The following is a 19,092-nucleotide window of genomic DNA, read 5'->3' as shown; positions in this document are numbered from 1 at the left end:
AGCTGCACTTTATAATGCAGTGTAAGGCCCCCTCCCTGTACATAAGACAAGTCATTACCATAGTGTTGCTCGGCAAATTGACAGCTCTGGACACCAGCAACTCTCTTCTACTAGAGCTGTAGGACCTGCCATGATGTCACGTGCAGGAGGCGGAGCTCAGCAGAGAAGAGGGGATGAAGGACCTGGGATGACCTCACCATTATGTGACCAGAACAGGAGGCAGGGCTATGCAGTAAAGTAATAAAGAAGATCAGTGACGCATGGGAAGAAGTGAAGGATTCAATGTAAGTGCCAGGGAAGTGCTGGGAGTTGTAGTCCTCTCCTCTTATACCTTCTGTTATATATTATCAGAGTACATTACAAGATCAGGTATCAGGAGAGGACTAAACCTCCCAGCATATCCAGCTTGTTTTGTAATATCAGAGTACATTACAAGAGGAGATATAACAAGAGAGGACTATAAGTCTCAGTATGTCTAGGCCATTATTATGTAATATCGGGGTACATTACAACACCCTGGATATGCTGGGAGTTGTAGTCCTCTCTTATAATTTACTCTGATATTGCATAATAACGGCTTGGATATACTGGGAGTTGTAGTTCCATCCTCTTATATTTTGCCCTGTAATGTGCTCTGATATTAAATAATAATGGCTTAGACTGCTGGGATTTATAGTCCTCTCCTGTTATACCTCCTGCGGCAATGTGCTCTGAATTAGGGCGGGGATGATGGATAATGGAGGGTAGTCATCCGCCTAGGGTGCCACTTCGCCCCATAAAGGGGGGGCGCACTCATGGCCGTCCAACTTCACAAGCCTCTGGCTGCTAGGCCTCAAGCCTGTGAGGCATTAGAACAGCGCAAGAAGCCACAATGACATCAACGCAACCTCCTGCACTGGGTCTCGCATGATGACGTGATCACATGAGACCCGGAGCAGGAGTGGTGATGTCATTGGGACCGCATGCATAAGGACGCAGCAACACAAGCCACAGATAAAACTGTGGTCTGCATCGCAGACAGCGGCGGGGGGACGGGAGGGAGGCATTCATTTATTTTTTATACTAAATGTCTGCACTGCTGGGAACCAGGCACCAGGGAAGGAGATCATTATATATACTTGGCACTACTGGGGAGGAATGGAGGAGCTTTATATACATACTGGCACTATGAGGGAACATTATATATATATATATACTGGCACTATGTGGGGGAGCATTATATATTGGAACTAGTGGGGGGCACTACAGTTTTCCATAGTTGCCCACAGTCCCAAATTTACAGGGACTGTCCCTACTTTTCAGATACAGTCCCGGTAAATGGGGGCTGTAAAGTGCTGAAAATTGGTTGTCCCTTTGCAAGCCTTGCTCATAGGTGGGTGGTCTCAGGTGGGTTTGAGACATTTCCAGACTTACATACCCCAAAGTTACCAACAGAAATGTTAGTAAGTATACATTTCCCTTGCTAGGGCCAATCTGCTTTGCTTCCCCTTCACAAAGCCTGCATAGTCTTCCTCATGTCTGGTCTTTTTCATTTCATCTACTCCATTAATTCTCTGTGAAACTGCTAGAGACAGCCAAACATTGTGCTCGGCTACTTCTGGTCTTCCCATAGGGAATTCTTAGATTGGTGGAGCAACATGCTTGACTGCAGCTCCGTTCATTCAGGGGAATCCGAACACCCCTATTCTCAGGATTGGTCAGGATCAGATTTCGGCAGGACCGACTGACCATTTAATGTGATTAGGGGTGTCCCGATTTTCTCCAATGGCAGATGTCAGAGTAACGAAGGATGGGGCTGTTTTGTTCTCAAAGGACATTAGCCACCATCAGAGGTGTCTGAAAGCATCTTATATCCTTCTCCCCATTCCAAGCTGATCATGCATTTGAATGGGGGTGCAGCAGGAGCAAGGAATAGCTATCTGATGACTAGCTTTAGTGGATAGTCTTTGGTAATCACAACATTGTACATTCTTGCAAAGGTTATTCACCCTCAGAGAGTTCCAGGAAACTAAAGTATGAGTAGATGTTTGGCAGGGTGTTCAATGAAGACCTAGCGTGTCTGGTCTTGGCCCGCAGCCCTTTTGTTCTGTTTGAATTCTCTTTATATTGATGAAGTGTAGCGTGGCGGCCTGACAGTTCTTCAGCTGCTACATTATCCTATATATCAAACCTTATCATTCTCTAAGATATAAAATAATCTATGACGGATTCTCAAGCAAGTTCCTCAAATGAATTTAGAAATCAAACCCTGTGGGTAAGTTTACTGTGTAAATAAAGACTCCCTAGGTTTAATCACTATCTGGTCTCTTAGGGAATCAACTCAAAGCTAAAATCCACAGTAATTATCACTCCATGAATAGCCTAAATTATATAGTATAATCTCTTGCCTTACTCTATTTGCATCCACTTGAGTAAATCCGACATATTAAGAAATCCACCAGGAATCAAATTGTACTGCTTTATTCGCCAGAAGATGGAAGGATTACATAGTCCATGTGAACTTGATCCTACTATAGTAATATGAGGCGCGATGGTGATGTATAGATAAACTGGACCCCACTGCTAGGGTGGAAAATGCACATGGCATAGCCCCCTGTACTGAGCTGTCTAGCCTCTCTGCAAGACGGTATAAACTCCTTGTGTATGGAGATAGAAGTGAGACTGGAAGTAGTGCTTGGATGTGATAATACCTCTCTCTCTATATACAGTCAGGTCCATAAATATTGGGACATCGACACAATTCTAACATTTTTGGCTCTATACACCACCACAATGGATTTGAAATGAAACAAACAAGATGTGCTTTAACTGCAGACTGTCAGCTTTAATTTGAGGGTATTTACATCCAAATCAGGTGAACGGTGTAGGAATTACAACAGTTTGCATATGTGTCTCCCACTTGTTAAGGGACCAAAAGTAATGGGACAATTGGCTTTTCAGCTGTTCCATGGCCAGGTGTGTTATTCCCTCATTATTCCAATTCCAATGAGCACATAAAAGGTCCAGAGTTCATTCCAAGTGTGCTATTTGCATTTGAAATCTGTTGCTATCAACTCTCAAGATGATATCCAAAGAGCTATCACTATCAGTGAAGCAAGCCATCATTAGGCTGAAAAAACAAAACAAACCCATCAGAGAGATAGCAAAAACATTAGGCATGGCCCAAACAACTGTTTGGAACATTCTTAAAAAGAAAGAACACATCGGTGAGCTCAGCAACACCAAAAGACCCAGAAGACTACGGAAAACAACTGTGGTAGATGACCAAAGAATTCTGGTGAAGAAAACAACCTTTACAACAGTTGGCCAGATCAAGAACACTCTCCAGGAGGTAGGTGTATGTGTGTCAAAGTCAACAATCAAGAGAAGACTTCACCAGAGTGAATACAGAGGGTTCACCACAAGATGTAAACCATTGGTGAGCCTCAAAAACAGGAAGGCCAGATTAGAGTTTGCCAAATGACATCTAAAAAAGCCTTCACAGTTCTGGAACAACATCCTATGGACAGATGAGACCAAGATCAACTTGTACCAGAGTGATGGGAAGAGAAGAGTATGGAGAAGGAAAGGAACTGCTCATGATCCTAAGCATACCACCTCATCTGTGAAGCATGGTGGTGGTAGTGTAATGGCGTGGGCATGTATGGTTGCCAATGAAACTGGTTCTCTTGTATTTATTGATGATGTGACTGCTGACAAAAGCAGCAGGATGAATTCTGAAGTGTTTCAGGCAATATTATCTGCTCATATTCAGCCAAATGCTTCAGAACTCATTGGACGGCGCTTCACAGTGCAGATGGACAATGACCCAAAGCATACTGCAAAAGCAACCAAAGAGTTTTTTAAGGGAAAGAAGTGGAATGTTATGCAATGACCAAGTCAATCACCAGACCTGAATCCGATTGAGCATGCATTTCACTTGCTGAAGACAAAACTGAAGGGAAAATGCCCCAAGAACAAGCAGGAACTGAAGACAGTTGCAGTAGAGGCCTGGCAGAGCATCACCAGGGATGAAACCCAGCGTCTGGTGATGTCTATGCGTTCCAGACTTTAGCCTGTAATTGACTGCAAAGGATTTGCAACCAAGTATTAAGAAGTGAAAGTTTGATTTATGATTATTATTCTGTCTTATTACTTTTGGTCCCTTAACAAGTGGGAGGCACATATGCAAACTGTTGTAATTCCTACACCGTTCACCTGATTTGGATGTAAATACCCTCAAATTAAAGCTGACAGTCTGCAGGTAAAACACATCTTGTTCGTTTCATTTCAAAGCCATTGTGGTGGTGTATAGAGCCAAAAATTTTAGAATTGTGTCGATGTTCCAATATTTATGGACCTGACTGTATATATATATATGGCATCAGGTGATATCTGATACTTTTTTTCTCTTTGATTTGAATGGAATCCTACCAAAAAAACATTGGTTTGCTAAAGAAGATCTGTCACCTCTCCTGATATGTCTGTTTTAATGACTACTTGAATCCCCTTGTAATAAAAATTCTGAAGCATCTATTCTTATGGCTCTATGTTGTGCCATTCCTTTATTATTCTCACTAGAAGTTATGAATGAATTACTAGCAGCTTACAATGAAGATCCAGATGGGTGTTAACAGTTGAGGGTGTGCCCTTGCACCATCTGACCCTGCCACTATAATTGTATGACACAAAGGTAACAAATCTTATTAAACAAATTGTTTTAAAATGGACTCACATATATACGTGTATTATCAGCATTACATTCACAGGAAAAATACCCACAGGACTACCATTCATGATACATATAAATAACAGTTGCTCCCATAGGCTAAGGGTGTCAGTAAACCTCATCCATAAATAAATAAAGTGCACAGTGCCACAAGATGGATTAATACATATAGGAGATAATGCGGTAAAGTATAAAGACCAAAGCAGTCCTGAATCCCGACACGTGTTTCGCGGTCGCTTTCTCACCGCGAAAAACATGTCGGTATTCAGGATTGCTTTGGTCTTTATACTTTACCGCATTATCTCCTATATGTATTAATCCATCTTGTGGCACTGTGCACTTTATTTATTTATGGATGAGGTTTCCTGACACCCTTAGCCTATGGGAGCAACTGTTATTTATATGTATCATGAATGGTAGTCCTGTGGATATTTTTCCTGTGAATGTAATGCTGCAAATATATATATGTGATTCCGTTTTAAAACAATTTGTTTAATAAAATGTGTTACCTTTGTGTCATACAATTGCTGTCCTGTTCTTTAGTTGTTTTGGGAGTATTATTGATGCTTTAACGGACAGCGTTATACCGGACGTTTTCTGCTCTGTGTTTTGGGGGACCATCTGACACTGGCCGCACTGATCGGATACCTCAACTGGTAACGCCAATCTGGACCTTTATTGCAAACTGTTTGTAAGGACTCAAGAACGTTTGTGTGCTGGCTGGGCCCATGTTGCGGACCGCAATTTGCGGTCCACAATGCACAGGCACCGGCCGTAGGGCCGCCGCATGCGGTGTGAGCTGACACTTTAAAATGTGAAGTCCTTTTTAAGTGCAGTTAACAGCACTTGTGGCCTGACACAAACAGCAAACCTAACTAAGTGAGTACATGCCTGGTCTCAGTCTCTGGGATCCTAGGCGCCAGAACTGTATGAGATGCGTGTACGATTAGTCTTACCGACCCGGCTCTGCTTTGTGTAAGCTGATGACCGTGGATGGAACAAGGGTTTCTCCAGCAAGCACACCATACCTTCCTCTGCACAAAATCAGGGTCATGGACACAATCAGATCCACTTGGCTGCAGCTCTGGTCCCTGAAGGATGCTCTCACGCCTGGATGTCGAGGGATTCTCCTGGATGCCTCTTCCAAGCTCACCCTAAGATGGCTGCTGTCTTCCTCTCCAGGCCTTGTAACTCCACCCCCTGAGAGTTTTCAACATCACATGAATCAAGAAATTTTAGCTGTGCTAAGAAAACAACGGCCTCTTGTGGCCAAAAAGCAAAATGTCAATCCAAATCATTTAACTTCATTTACACAAATACAATGTCCAGATAATGAGTGCTGTCCTCATCTCACAGACTCACCAAGAAAAAAAAGCTGTGTACTAGGCCAATTTCACACAAGTGTATGCAGTCCAGGCAATGGTCTGTATTCTGTAGCATTTCACAGACCGACAATGGCTCAGCAGATCTAAACTCACTGCATCATCGTGATCTACAGTGCTGTGAGTTCTAGCCAAGTACAGGAAAATAGACCTGCAGTAAGATTGGATCTCACAAGATCACTAAGATACAATGAGTTTGAGTCAACCAAGCTGCTGTCGGTCTGGGAAATACAGGTGTCATGCGGACAATATTTCCCAGACCGCAAAAGCTCATGGAACACTTAGGCTGGAATCACCTGTGCAGTTTATGTGGCAGGTTTCAATGTGGTTTTGTGAGCCAAAGCCAAAAGTGGATTTAAAAAAAAAACTGCAAAGTATAAGAGAAAGACTATTACTTTTTTTCTCTTTTGTATCCACTCCAGAGTCAGACTATCTAAAACTGCCCATGTGATTCCAGGCCTAAAAGTTTTCTCCCCTGGTCTCTGTTTGCTGTGCTGTAGCAAAGATGTTGGACAACCCCCTTAGGAAAGCTGCAGTGCAAAACTGAATTTCCCATAGCAATTTATTATTATAAGTCTTTAAAAAGTAAGTAGGGAACATTTGAATGTGTTAAACTGTTTTTCCAGGCCCCTGATATTGATGTCCTTTTCTCAGGATACATCCAATATCCAATCAGCAGGGGTTTGAAACCTCCACCGTTCAGCTCTTCCCTGCAGCCTCTAGTGTTGGAACTAGTACTTTGAATGGAACAGGAAGCACAGCTCCGTTCAAAGTGTAGTGGCCATGCTAGGTTACTGCAGCTCAGCTACCATTCACTTCAATGAATGGAGCTGTGCTTCCTGTTCCATTCAAAGTGCTAGTTTCAACACTATAGGATGCAGCGAACAACTGATCAGTAGGGATGTGGAGTTTCATACCCCCGCTGGTTGGATATTGATCACCTATCTTGAGGATAAGTGATCAATATCAGGAGCCTGGAAAACCCCTTTAAGTATATTATAAGCAGAGACTACCCTTTACTCATTGTCTTGATAATTTTATAGGTTCACATTGTCAATAACCATGGTGAAGGCTTCTGTGGTGGAGCCATTGTGAATGAAAAATGGATAGTAACTGCAGCTCACTGCTTTCTTATACCTGGTGAATACAGAGTCGTTGCAGGTAAGACACAATTTATGGACATAAGTGCTGTGTCACCTTTGCAAGTTTTTATGCATATTTTTTCATTAGATGATAAGTGGTGGTACAAATTTTTTGCCCACTACCCCGTTTCAAGATCAACATGTTCCAACTGAAACATGCAACAAAAGTGGCGTATATCAGTTCATAAACAAACCCAAAAATGTTTCCTCAACTCAGAAGTCTTTGGTTTGTTTCTCCAGTGCAAGAAAAATGGGTGACAGTGGGGTCAGATTGGGATGAAATAATAAAAGAAGAGATACTCACCTCCACCAATTACCCACCAATGCCGTTCTGATGCTGCCCAGTTCTTTGCTCTCTACATCTGGTTTCCTTCTCAACAAACACGAAAGGCTTCTAAATCCATGCTCATCCATCCATTGGCTGAGGTGGGTCATTATCACAGCAACTGATTGGCTGAGAGAGCATTTCAGGGTATTTCTAGAGTAGAAGGCAGCAATGTACTAGGCAGTGGTGTCAGAGGAGGTGAGTATTGCTTCTTTTATGTATTTAAGATATTCTGACTAGTGTTGAGCGAGCATGCTCGGCCGAATACCAGTTCGGCTCGAGCATCGCTATGCTCGGCACATGGCGGTACTCGGCCGGGTACCGGATGTGCTTGAGCGCAATGCTCGAGTCTCCTTCCCGCACGTTTCACGGCTGCTAAGCAGCCAATAAACGTACAGTTAAGTACTGCCCTCACTGTAATGCCAGTAGCCATGTTGGCTGCTAGCATTACAGTGATTGGCTGGCCGGCACGCGTATATAGCACCCGATGACACGTGTTTGGCTCATTCGAAGTCAGGGAGAGCTGAGCATAGGAAGGGACAGAGAGTGTAGGGAGTGTAATAGAATTTTTTTGGTACAAAAACGTTTTAGAGACCCAAAAGTCCTTGTAAGGACAATTGTGTTAGACACCAGCAATATATGTTTGTAGCGCAACCTGCGCTAAATTGCTCAGTGTTAGGGAGAGCTGTGCGTAGGAAGGGACAGAAAGTGTAGGGAGTGTAATAGGAAGATTTTTATACCAATACCTTTTCAGAGACCTAAAAGTCATTTTAAGGACTATTGTGTGTGACAGCAGCAATATATATTTTTAGCGCATCCTGCGCTAAATACTGTGTAATAGGCTGCTGTGGACAGTTAAATTATTCGCACATCCCTAAAATATCAGTGACATCCAGTGCACTTTTTCCGTAGACGGTGTCCGCTGCAGACAGTTAAATTATCCGCGCCACATCTCCTGTTTAAAGTGTGCACATCCCTAAAATATCAGTGACATCCAGTGCACTTTTTCCATAGACGGTGTCCTCTTCTGACAGTGACCTTACCAGGCCCACATTTGCTGTGTAAAGTGTGCACTTCTAAAAAAAATTCTGTGACAAAATTACATTTTTCAATAGATGGTGTCCTCTTCTGACAGTGACCTTACCAGGCCCACATCTGCTGTGTAACATGTGCGCTTCAAAACATTTTCTGTGACATATGCTGTACTTTGGCAGATTTGCAACCATTTTACCCCCGGAACAAAAAGACTTTGGTTTCCCGGAAGCAGCTCAGCGGGTCATGGGAACAACGCCACCAGATCGCCGGTCGTCATCGTTTATGGTCAGAACTACGACAGTATCTGATCGTCTTCGAACCTCAGACTTTCTTTTTTTTTTAAATAATGAAAATATTCTTGGATAATGCTTTGGCTTTGGTTCGTCTTGTGCCAGTCCAAGAATTTTACTTCACCTCTAGTGGCGCACTAGGGATGCCCACAGCCGTCCCTCTTAATCATGGCCCCAGTTCCGAAAACCCACAAAATAGAACCGGAGTCCTATTCCTAGCTAAAGTATAGGGGCGAACCGGCCTGCTTTGAACACTGTAAATTTTTAAAATGGTCAGCTAAGCAGCAGCCACTCTCTCATCATTTTTTTAATGGTCAGCTCAGCAGCAGGCCCTCAACCATAATGTTTTAGAGGATCAGCTCAACAGCAGGCCCTCGCATATAATTTTTTACAGGGTCAGCTAACCAGCAGGCCTTCACCTACAATCTTTTAATGGGTCAGCTCACCTGAAGGCCCTCTCATATAATTTTTTTAGAGGGTCAGCTCACCAGCAGGCCCTCATCTACAATCCTTTACAGGGTCAGCTCACCTCCTGATGATGACAGCGAAGACTTGCCTATTGATACTCTGGCACACATGGCTGACAAGCAAAACGGTGCTATACCAGAAGGTCCTTGTGGAAAAATTGCTCCACATTATATAGGGCTGACATCAAAATGGATCGTCGACGTCACGGGGACGTGCGATCAGGCCCTCGCCCATAATGTTTTCACTGGTTAGCTCACCTGCAGGCCCTCGCATATCTGTGACAAACAGTGTACTTTTGGCGTAGACTCTGCGAACAGTGACATTACCTGTGATACCTCTCCTGTATAACGCTTCCTCATCCTAAATACCAGTGACATTCCCTGTATTTTTTTATTACTCAATCCAATAACAGGGCCTCTTAAGAGTCCTGTATTGTTACTTATCGTCACTACCTCCCCAAGTCGGGAATGGGTAATTTGCTCGCCCCCCGCTTTCCTTGGATGTGGTAGCTGTTTCTCAGGCTCCCTCTCCGGAATCGAACACTTTTTCCCCGTTACCCGTGGTCACCATGGTAGGCGCATACCAGAACATCGAAAGTTGATAGGGCAGACATTCAAATGGATCATCGACGTCACGGGGACGTGCAATCAGGCAGCAGGGCCTCGCCCATAATGTTTGCGATGGTCATATCACCTGCAGGCCTTCAACCAAAATGTTTTCGATGGTCAGCTAAGCAGCAGGCACTCTCCCATAAGAGTCTGGTCAACACAATCCTCACAGCCAAGGGTCACGTAACTAATTAGCATGGAGGAGTCTCGTTGGTTATCGAAATTAACCAGACAAATAGCTCCACCAACTCAGAACGGCCATACACCACTACCCACAGAATCAAGAAAGAGCTATCAATCTGTCAATCCTTTCCGTGTCCAGGCCAGGTGAGGTTTGCCGTGTTGAGTCAAATTTAGCCGCAGGCTTCACTCCTGGTGGTGCCCTTCCGTCAATTAGTTTAAGTTTCAGCTTCGCAACCATACTCCCCCCCGGAACCCAAAGACTTTGGTTTCCCTGAAGCTGCTCGGCGGGGTTATGGGAAATACGCCGCTGGATCACCTGTCGGATCGTCTTCGAACCTCCGACTTTCGTTGTTGATTAATGAAAACATTCTTGGCAAATGCTTTCACTGTGGTTCGTCTGGCGCCGGTCCACTAATTTCACCTCTAGCGGCGCAATACAGATGCCACAGGCCGTCCCTCTAAATTATAGCCCCAGTTCCGAAAATCAACTAAATATTTGGCTGAACTTGCACTTTATATACAAGTAAATATATAGGAAAGAATGTTTCCTAACAATTTTTCCTCTAAAATCGATTTTATCTTCGGTTGTGTGCGTATTATTGTCAGTCTGTAAAAGTGGCGTACTTCTCGGACAACATCGTTCCCAGTAGCGACCTGGGAGTCTAAGATGCATCCAGACATCCTCCCCATGCTGTTCCCGAACCATTTTGGTGGTGTTTCCATCAATTTCTGACATTTTCCTATGAACCAGGCACCCTCCCCTCTTCAGAGCAGGGGGTGCCTGGTTAAATGCTCAGGTTATCCCATTAACTTCTATTATACTCGGGTGCCAGAGCACCCAAGCACTACGGTGCTCGATCAACACTAATTCTGACCACCATTTTTTGTGGTGCAGAAAAACCCCTTTTAATATAATATTGAATTGGTCAATTTTTATCATTATCATAGCTCCTTATGAAGGTGACAACTTTCAATAGCAGCCATTATATAGGTTTCCAACCAGCATTCCATGCAACCAAAATATACAGTATTTGTATTCCAAGGAAAATCTATGAAAAGCTAGGAGATACAATCTATGGTATGATGGGCATTGTTAGAGATTGTTACACAGCATCTGTTCTCTGTGTAATAAGACCAGCTAAATGTAATACAATTTATTGCAATTATCCTCATTTCAGGCCAAAACTGAAACGTTGTCTTTTTGTTTGTGTTATTTTGCTATTTTGATTAAAAGGTTGCAAAACTGGGCAAATGTAAACCTTCTGAGAGACAATATACAAAAAGAGAGACAGTAAAGAGGAGAACTTAAAGGGAACCTGTCACCTGGAAAACACATATCAAACCAACCACAGTACCTTAAAGTATCCCCCAGTCTGTTGGTAATCATGATTTTCTTTCCTCATTCTGTCTCCTCATATTTGTTAGGCTACTTTCACACTAGCGGCACGGAACTCCGGCAGGCTGTTCCGTCGGTGAACAGCTTGCTGGATCCGTCCTGCCGCTAGTGACCGTGCCCCCCCGGACTTCCGCTCCGTCCCCATTGACTATAATTTGGGCGGAGTTCTGGCAGAGGCACGGCAGCGCACGGCGAGAGGCTGCTAGAATAAAACTATGACATGTCCGACATTTATCTAGTTAATGTGGACAGAGCGGCAGTCACTAGTGGCAGGACGGATTCGGCAGGCTGTTCACCCGACGTAACAGCCTGCCGGAGGTCTGTGCCGCTAGTGTGAAAGTAGCCTTAAAATCGCAGTTTTAATGTCTGTTGGTGCCTTCTCCAAGTCAGGCTTGAAGTCAAGGGGCAGCAGCCTCCTTGCTTCAAGGCACGATAAGCCTGCCCCTTACCCCTACTCTCTACTTTGTGATGGACATCTTGCTATGATGCCAGGACCGCGCTCTTCTCGTGCCTGCGCCGTGCGCTGCCTGTCACAGCGCAATCCCGTCTCCGGTGTTCTGTCAGAAAACCTTATCTTGTCAGATTCGCTTGCCCACGTGACTTCCGGGGGTGTGTGCCTCCGCGCAAGCGCAGTACCACGGAACGGCGCCTCCATGCAAGCGCAGTACCAGGGCATGGGTAAGTTAAAATTACAGTGAGCGTTGACTCATGGACACCGCGCGTGTGCTCTCAGGGATAAGGAGATCTGACGGTCTTTTGTCTTGTTAAATCTCCTTACCCTGCGCACGTGCGGATTGTAAAATCTCCTTACCCTCACTCCACATGACGCTTCAGATTCATTGCTGGCTGAATCCGCGTGTGCGCAGTGTGAAGGTAAGGAGATTTAACAAGACAAAAGACCGTCAGATCTCCTTACCCCTGAGAGCGCATGAGCGGTGTCCGTGCACACGTCCACGAGTCAACGCTAACTGTAATTTTAACTTACCCATGCCCTGGTACTGCGCTTGCACGGAGGCGCCGTGCCAAGGTACTGCGCTTGCGCGGAGGCATACACCCCCGGAAGTCACGTGGGGTAAGGTAATCTGACGAGTTAAAGTTTTCTGACAGAACACTGGTGTTCCGTGATATTTCCCTAACCGTGAAATTTCCCTACCCTCGTCACTTCCTGTTGTGACACGGCCGCATTGGACAGGATGTTCCCAGCTTTGGAAGGAGGTGTGCCGCGCCGCGCAGGTGCACAACGACGGGGTAGGGAAATTTCACACCAGAATTGGGGAGAAAGGGCCACCTAAAGCGCTTGCGCCTTACCTCTAAGCTGGACACTGGACGACACTGCACATGCGCCGGGAGCCTCACCAGCGGTTAGAGGGTAGGGAAAAATTATGGGCCAGTAACTACTCCCGTCGAGAAACACTGCGCGTGCACACCAGCGGACAGGGAGATCTCTTATACCGAACATCCATCCGATCACGGCGCATGCGCAGTGTGGGGGTAGGGAGATCTGATGGCCGTTTGTTCTGTTAAATCTCCCTACCACTCACTGCGCACGCGCGGTGTCTGATCATCTGGGGCCAGCTGAGAGGTAAGGTGCAAGCGCATTAGGTGGCCCCTTCTCCCCAACTCTAGTGTGACATTTTCCTACCCCGTGGTTGTGCGCCTGCGCAGCGCGGCATACCTCCTTCCAAAGCTGGGAACGTCATGTCCGATGCGGCCGCATCACAACAGGAAGTGACGAGGGTAGGGAAATTTCACGGGTAGGGAAATATCACAGAACACCGGCTCCCTCACTCACCGCCTTCATTTTGCAGACTGCGCATGCGCCGTTCAGTTCCATTGTGCTCACGTCCGGACGTCGCTTCTCGTCTTTAGCATGAGCGTGATCACTGGCTTGCGTTCTCTAGCCCCTGAAGCCAGTGATCACGCTCATGCTAAAGACGGGAAGCGACAGCCTGACACAAGCGCGATAGAACTGAATGGCTCATGCGCAGTCTGCAAAATGAAGGCGGTGAGTGAGGGAGCCGGGATCGCGCAGTAACAGGCAGCGCACTGAGCATGCGCGAGAAGAGCGCGGTCCCGGCATCACGGCAAGATGTCCATCACAATGTAGAGAGGAGGGGTAAGGGGTGGGCTTATCGTGCCTTGAAGCAAGGAGGCCGCTGCCCCCTTGACTTCAAGCCTGACTTGGAGAAGGTGCCAACAGACATTAAAAGGTAAGGTACTGTGGTTGGTTTAATATGTGTTTTCCAGGTGACAGGTTCCCTTTAAAGGGTGGAAAAGTCTGAATATTCAAATCAATCATATCAATCATGAAGAGTATTTTCCTATTATTATTCATTATTTTCTTTTCTTATTCCTGTCTGTCATAATTCAGTCTAAAACAGAACATAATTTGTTATTATGCTTCTTTTTGCATAGGCATGAAATAACCAACATCCTCTATAAAACAGCAACATTAAGGCTCCATTCACACGTCCGCAATTAATGCGGACCCATTCATTCCTATGGGGCAGCACGATGTGCTGCCCGGACACGGAATTGCGGATCCGCACTTCCGGGTCCGCACTTCCGTTCCGCGAAAAAATAGAACATGTCCTATTCTTGTCCGCAATTGCGGACAAGAACAGGCATATTCTATTAGTGCGGAACGCACATTGCCGCTTTCCGTGTTTTGCGGATACGCGGCTCCGTGGATCCGCAAAACACGTTGCAGACGTGTGAATGGAGCCTTAGGATGAATAGACATAGGTCAGGCATTCACTAATCAAGTAGTTCCATGCAAACATGAAACCTGATCCTGCAGAAATCCAATAGAAAATTTGTTACGAGGCCACCCACACATATGACAGGGGGTGCCTTTGGTCTTCTTAGGCACTAAGGCACATGTGCAACTACTAGCTGCACCTTCTATAGCTATGCCCCTGCTTCTATAAGTTCAATAACCCAGTTATAGGTATAGTAACAATTGCCTGTGTAAGTTAAGTGCAAAGTGAGATGTGGCAATTGAAAGTAATACCTTGGATATACCATTATAAGATCCTATTAAAAGATGCACCATTAAAGGGAATCTCATCTCCAAAACAACCCCAAATTATAGTAGGTTGTGTATAGTGTGTAGCGTAGAGTCCGGTTATGTCATTTTTATCTTCTTACTCACTTGCTTTCTGACACTGTGCTCCAAGAAACCAGCAGTAAAATGCATTGAGAGGACTCCTCTTTGAGTCCTTTCCATTATGTGCACGAGCTCAGGAGTCTTCTTAATGCATTTTACTGCTGGATTGTCGGAGCACAGCATCACAATGTAAGTGAGTATGAAGATAAAAATTACATAACCGGACTCGACATCAACTAGTATACACCACTTACTCGAGTTGGGGGGGGGGGGGGTGCTGGAGTTGACAGTTTCCCTTTAAATCTTGTTATCCTGCAGATGATTCATAGTGTTGGGCGTGAATATTCGAATAGCAAATATTCATCGCGAATATCGGCACTTTGAGATTTCGCGAATATTTCAAATATTCGTAATTTCGAATATTCTAGATTTTTTCTTCATCAGTAACCTCCCTTCTTGCTTGTGGGCCAATGAGAAGGCTGCAATGTCTTTGTCTGAGCTTAGTAACATCCCTAGCAACCAATAGGAAAGTTGCCTCCCCCTTACTATATAAGAACCTCCCCAGCAGCCCTTGTATGCAGTATTTTGCAGATCTGAGAGAGACAGCAGTTATTGCTGGGCTCTCTGCTTTCCTGTGTCATTACATTAGATAGTTAGTTAGTTAGTTAGCTTATATATATAATACAGATAGTTAGTGGGAGATAGTCAGTGTAGGTTAGTGATATAGTGTAGCTGATACGGTAGGTTCTGCTGTCCATATATACATACATACATACAGACATAGTGCTGTGATGTCACAAGTTCACGACAATATTTAGTGCACCAATCACTAATAAGTAGTCAGACCTGTTAAAATGTGAAGTTGCACGTATTGCGCCAAAATATTTGCATCATTAGTGCCGATATATTGGAGCACTCTATCTGCATTTAAAGCTATTGTAATGTTCTGCCGTGCCAACCATTTTCTCCAGTCTCAGGAAACTTCTAGCAGCTTGAAAAATGTAGCTATTATGACCCACGCCTGTATTTTGCGCACATTACGTGAATTTTACATTGCTGATTTTTCGCGATCAAGAATTCGCAAATATATGATGAATATTCTACCAAATATTCGCGAATTCGAATATTGCCCCTGCCGCTCATCACTAATGATTCATTGTATTTGATCCACTCAATGTTATTTTCCTACTTTTCCAATGGTATATGAAGTTTTGTAAAGACAAGACTGGGAGTCAATAAAGCTCTTTTTTACTGCTTTCAACAGGAGACTATAACACAGATGTTCAGGAGGGGACGGAGCAATATCTGCCAATAGCACAAGTTATCACACATTCAACCTACAATGCAAACAAGAGTAAATACAATAATGACATAGCGCTTGTAAAGCTAGCAGACCCAATCAAACTGAATGACTATGCAAGGCCCATCTGCATCGGAAACAGAGATTTCACTGACAAACTGCTGCAAACTGCATCGCACAGCTGGGTGACTGGCTGGGGGCATGTCAGATTCTTAGGAAGACCAACTATAAAACTTCAGAAGCTAGCTGTGCCCTTCATTGACCGAGCCACCTGCAAGAAGTCAAGCAAGTTCTTCGTGTCCACCAACATGTTCTGTGCTGGATACTCTGAAGAAGAAAAAGACACATGTCAGGGGGATAGCGGAGGGCCACATTCTTCCGAATTTAGGAGTGTTTGGTTTCTGACCGGAATTACCAGCTGGGGTGACAAATGTGCAGAGAAAGGCAAATATGGAGTTTACACCCGAATGTTCAGATTCATTGACTGGATACTGAGTACTACAAAGGACATTTAATCCAGGCTTGGATTTATATATGAAGATGTCTTCTCTTTATTGCTTTAGCACCCAAGGAAATGTGATGCTTATAACCTAATATGATTCATCTTGCCATTTTAATTTTAGCCAGGATTTAAATCATTAAAGAGTTGCTTGGATTATAAGCTAAACATTTAGTTATAGATAATCTCTCTTTAAGACATTGCTGCAGTAAAGTATGTGAGATGAAAACTGCTAGCTCTGTTTGATGAAAGAAATTTTATGGTACAATCTAATGTTGTTCTGAGTTGGACCTTATATCGGAAAGAGTAAAAGTATGAAGGGTAAAAGGTAGAGTAAAAGTAACAGTATTAACAGTTCAGAGTTCATTCTACCAGATTCATCTCCAGTACTAATTTTCATTCCAAAGGTAAAAGTAAGGCCTCATGCACACGACCGTTGTGTGCATCCGTGGCCATTGTGCCGTTTGCCGTTTTTTTTTCGCGGACCCATTGACTTTCAATGGGTCCGTGGAAAAATCGGAAAATGCACCGTTTTGCAGCCGAGACCGTGATCCGTGTATCCTGTCCGTCAAAAAAATATGACCTGTCCTATTTTTTCGACGGACAACGGTTCACGGACCCATTCAAGTCAATGAGTCCGTGAAAGAACACGGATGCACACAAGATTGGCATCCGTGTCCGTGATCCGTGGCCGTAGGTTACTTTTTATACAGACGGATCCGAAGATCCGTCTGCATAAAAGCTTTTTCAGAGCTGAGTTTTCACTTCGTGAAAACTCAGAACCGACAGTATATTCTAACACAGAGGCTTCAGGTTAGAAAATACTAAAAGAACTGTGTACATGACTGCCCCCTGCTGCCTGGCAGGTGCTGCCAGGCAGCAGGGGGCAGCCCCCCCCTGTAGTTAACACATTGGTGGCCAGTGGGCCCCCCCCTGTAGTTAACACATTGGTGGCCAGTGCGGCCGGACCCCCTCCCTCCCCTGTAGTTAACTCGTTGGTGGCCAGTGGGCCCTCTCCCCTCCCTCCCCCTCCTAATTAAAATCTCCCCCCCTATCATTGGTGGCAGCAGAGAGTACCGATCGGAGTCCCAGTTTAATCGCTGGGGCTCCGACCGGTAACCATGGCAACCAGGACGCTACTGCTGTCCCGGTTGCCATGGTTACTTAGCAATTTGTAGAACCATTATACTTACCTGCGAGCTGCGATCTCTGCGTCCGGCCGGGAGCTCCTCCTACTGGTAAGTGGCAGGTCATGTCACTTACCAGTAGGAGGAGCTCCCGGCCGGACGCGGACATCGCAGCTCACAGGTAAGTATAATGGTTCTACAAATTAAACTGGGACTCCGATCGGTACTCTCCGCTGCCACCAATGATAGGGGGGGAGATTTTAATTAGGAGGGGGAGGGAGGGGAGAGGGCCCACTGGCCACCAACGAGTTAACTACAGGGGAGGGAGGGGGGGCCCACTGGCCACCAACGAGTTAACTACAGGGGAGGGAGGGGGGCCCACTGGCCACCAACGAGTTAACTACAGGGGAGGGAGGGGGGGCCCACTGGCCACCAACGAGTTAACTACAGGGGAGGGAGGGGGGCCCACTGGCCACCAATGAGTTAACTACAGGGGAGGGGGGGGGCCGGCCGCACTGGCCACCAATGTGTTAACTACAGGGGGGGGGCTGCCCCCTGCTGCCTGGCAGCACCTGCCAGGCAGCAGGGGGCAGTCATGTACACAGTTCTTTTAGTATATTCTAACCTGAAGGGTCCCCATCACCATGGGAACGCCTCTGTGTTAGAATATACTGTCGGATTTGAGTTTCACGATGTAATTTAATTCCGACGGTATATTCTAACATAGAGGCGTTCCCATGGGGACGCTTCAAGTTAAAATATACCATCGGATTGGAGAAAACTCTGATCCTATGGTATATTAACTCCTGACTTTACATTGAAAGTCAATGGGGGACGGATCCGTTTGAAATGGCACCATATTGTGTCAACGTCAAACGGATCCGTCCCCATTGACTTGCATTGTAATTAAGGACGGATCCGTTTGGCTCCGCACGGCCAGGCGGACACCAAAACGACTTTTTTTTCATGTCCGTGGATCCTCCAAAAATCAAGGAAGACCCACGGATGAAAAAACGGTCACGGATCACGGAAAAACGGAACCCCGTTTTGCGGACCGCAAAAAAATACGGTCGTGTGCATGAGGCCTAAAATAAATGTAAAAATCAAAGCCATAAACTTCAATTGACGTTTCGACAGACGACATTTCAGTTTAAAGGGTCACTACGTTTTCTAAAAACTTTGGAAATGTCATAGAGGCATTTCAAAAATGTTGATCAGTGGGGTATGAGTGCTGAAACTCCCACCAATCTCTAGAACGAGGGGAGAGAAGCGCTCATATACAGCATTCTTTCACCTCGTTGCAGGAGACAGGCCCGATTCCATCCTCTTCGGTCTATCAATCACTGGGGTCTCAGCATTCAGACACCCCCCCCCCCCCCCCCCCCCCCCGCCGATCAAAACTTTTAATATATCTCTATGAAAAGTGTTTTAAAAATTCAGTGACCCTTTAATTTTACAACACGGAGTAAACATATAAGTGTACATTCAGTAATAGCGGCGTAGGACCAACCATAGGACTC

At 45.2% G+C, this 19,092-nt stretch overlaps 1 protein-coding gene across 1 annotated transcript in view; it reads left to right on the top strand.

The window, feature by feature from the left end:
- Positions 1–16,862, top strand: part of F9 (coagulation factor IX) — a 130,823-nt gene extending 113,961 nt beyond the window's left edge. Inside the window, exons 7-8 of the mRNA XM_040405666.1 lie at positions 7,134–7,251; positions 15,911–16,862. Of these exons, the coding sequence (XP_040261600.1) occupies positions 7,134–7,251; positions 15,911–16,461 (669 nt within the window). The 3' untranslated portion in view covers positions 16,462–16,862. The remainder of the gene's footprint in view (positions 1–7,133; positions 7,252–15,910) is intronic.
- The last annotated feature ends 2,230 nt before the right edge of the window (positions 16,863–19,092 follow it).

This window comes from Bufo bufo, chromosome 8 (assembly GCF_905171765.1).
Source record: "Bufo bufo chromosome 8, aBufBuf1.1, whole genome shotgun sequence".
Taxonomy (NCBI): Eukaryota; Metazoa; Chordata; class Amphibia; order Anura; family Bufonidae; genus Bufo; species Bufo bufo.
Note: the sequence above shows the minus strand (reverse complement) of the source record. Positions and strands in the feature narration are given on the sequence as shown.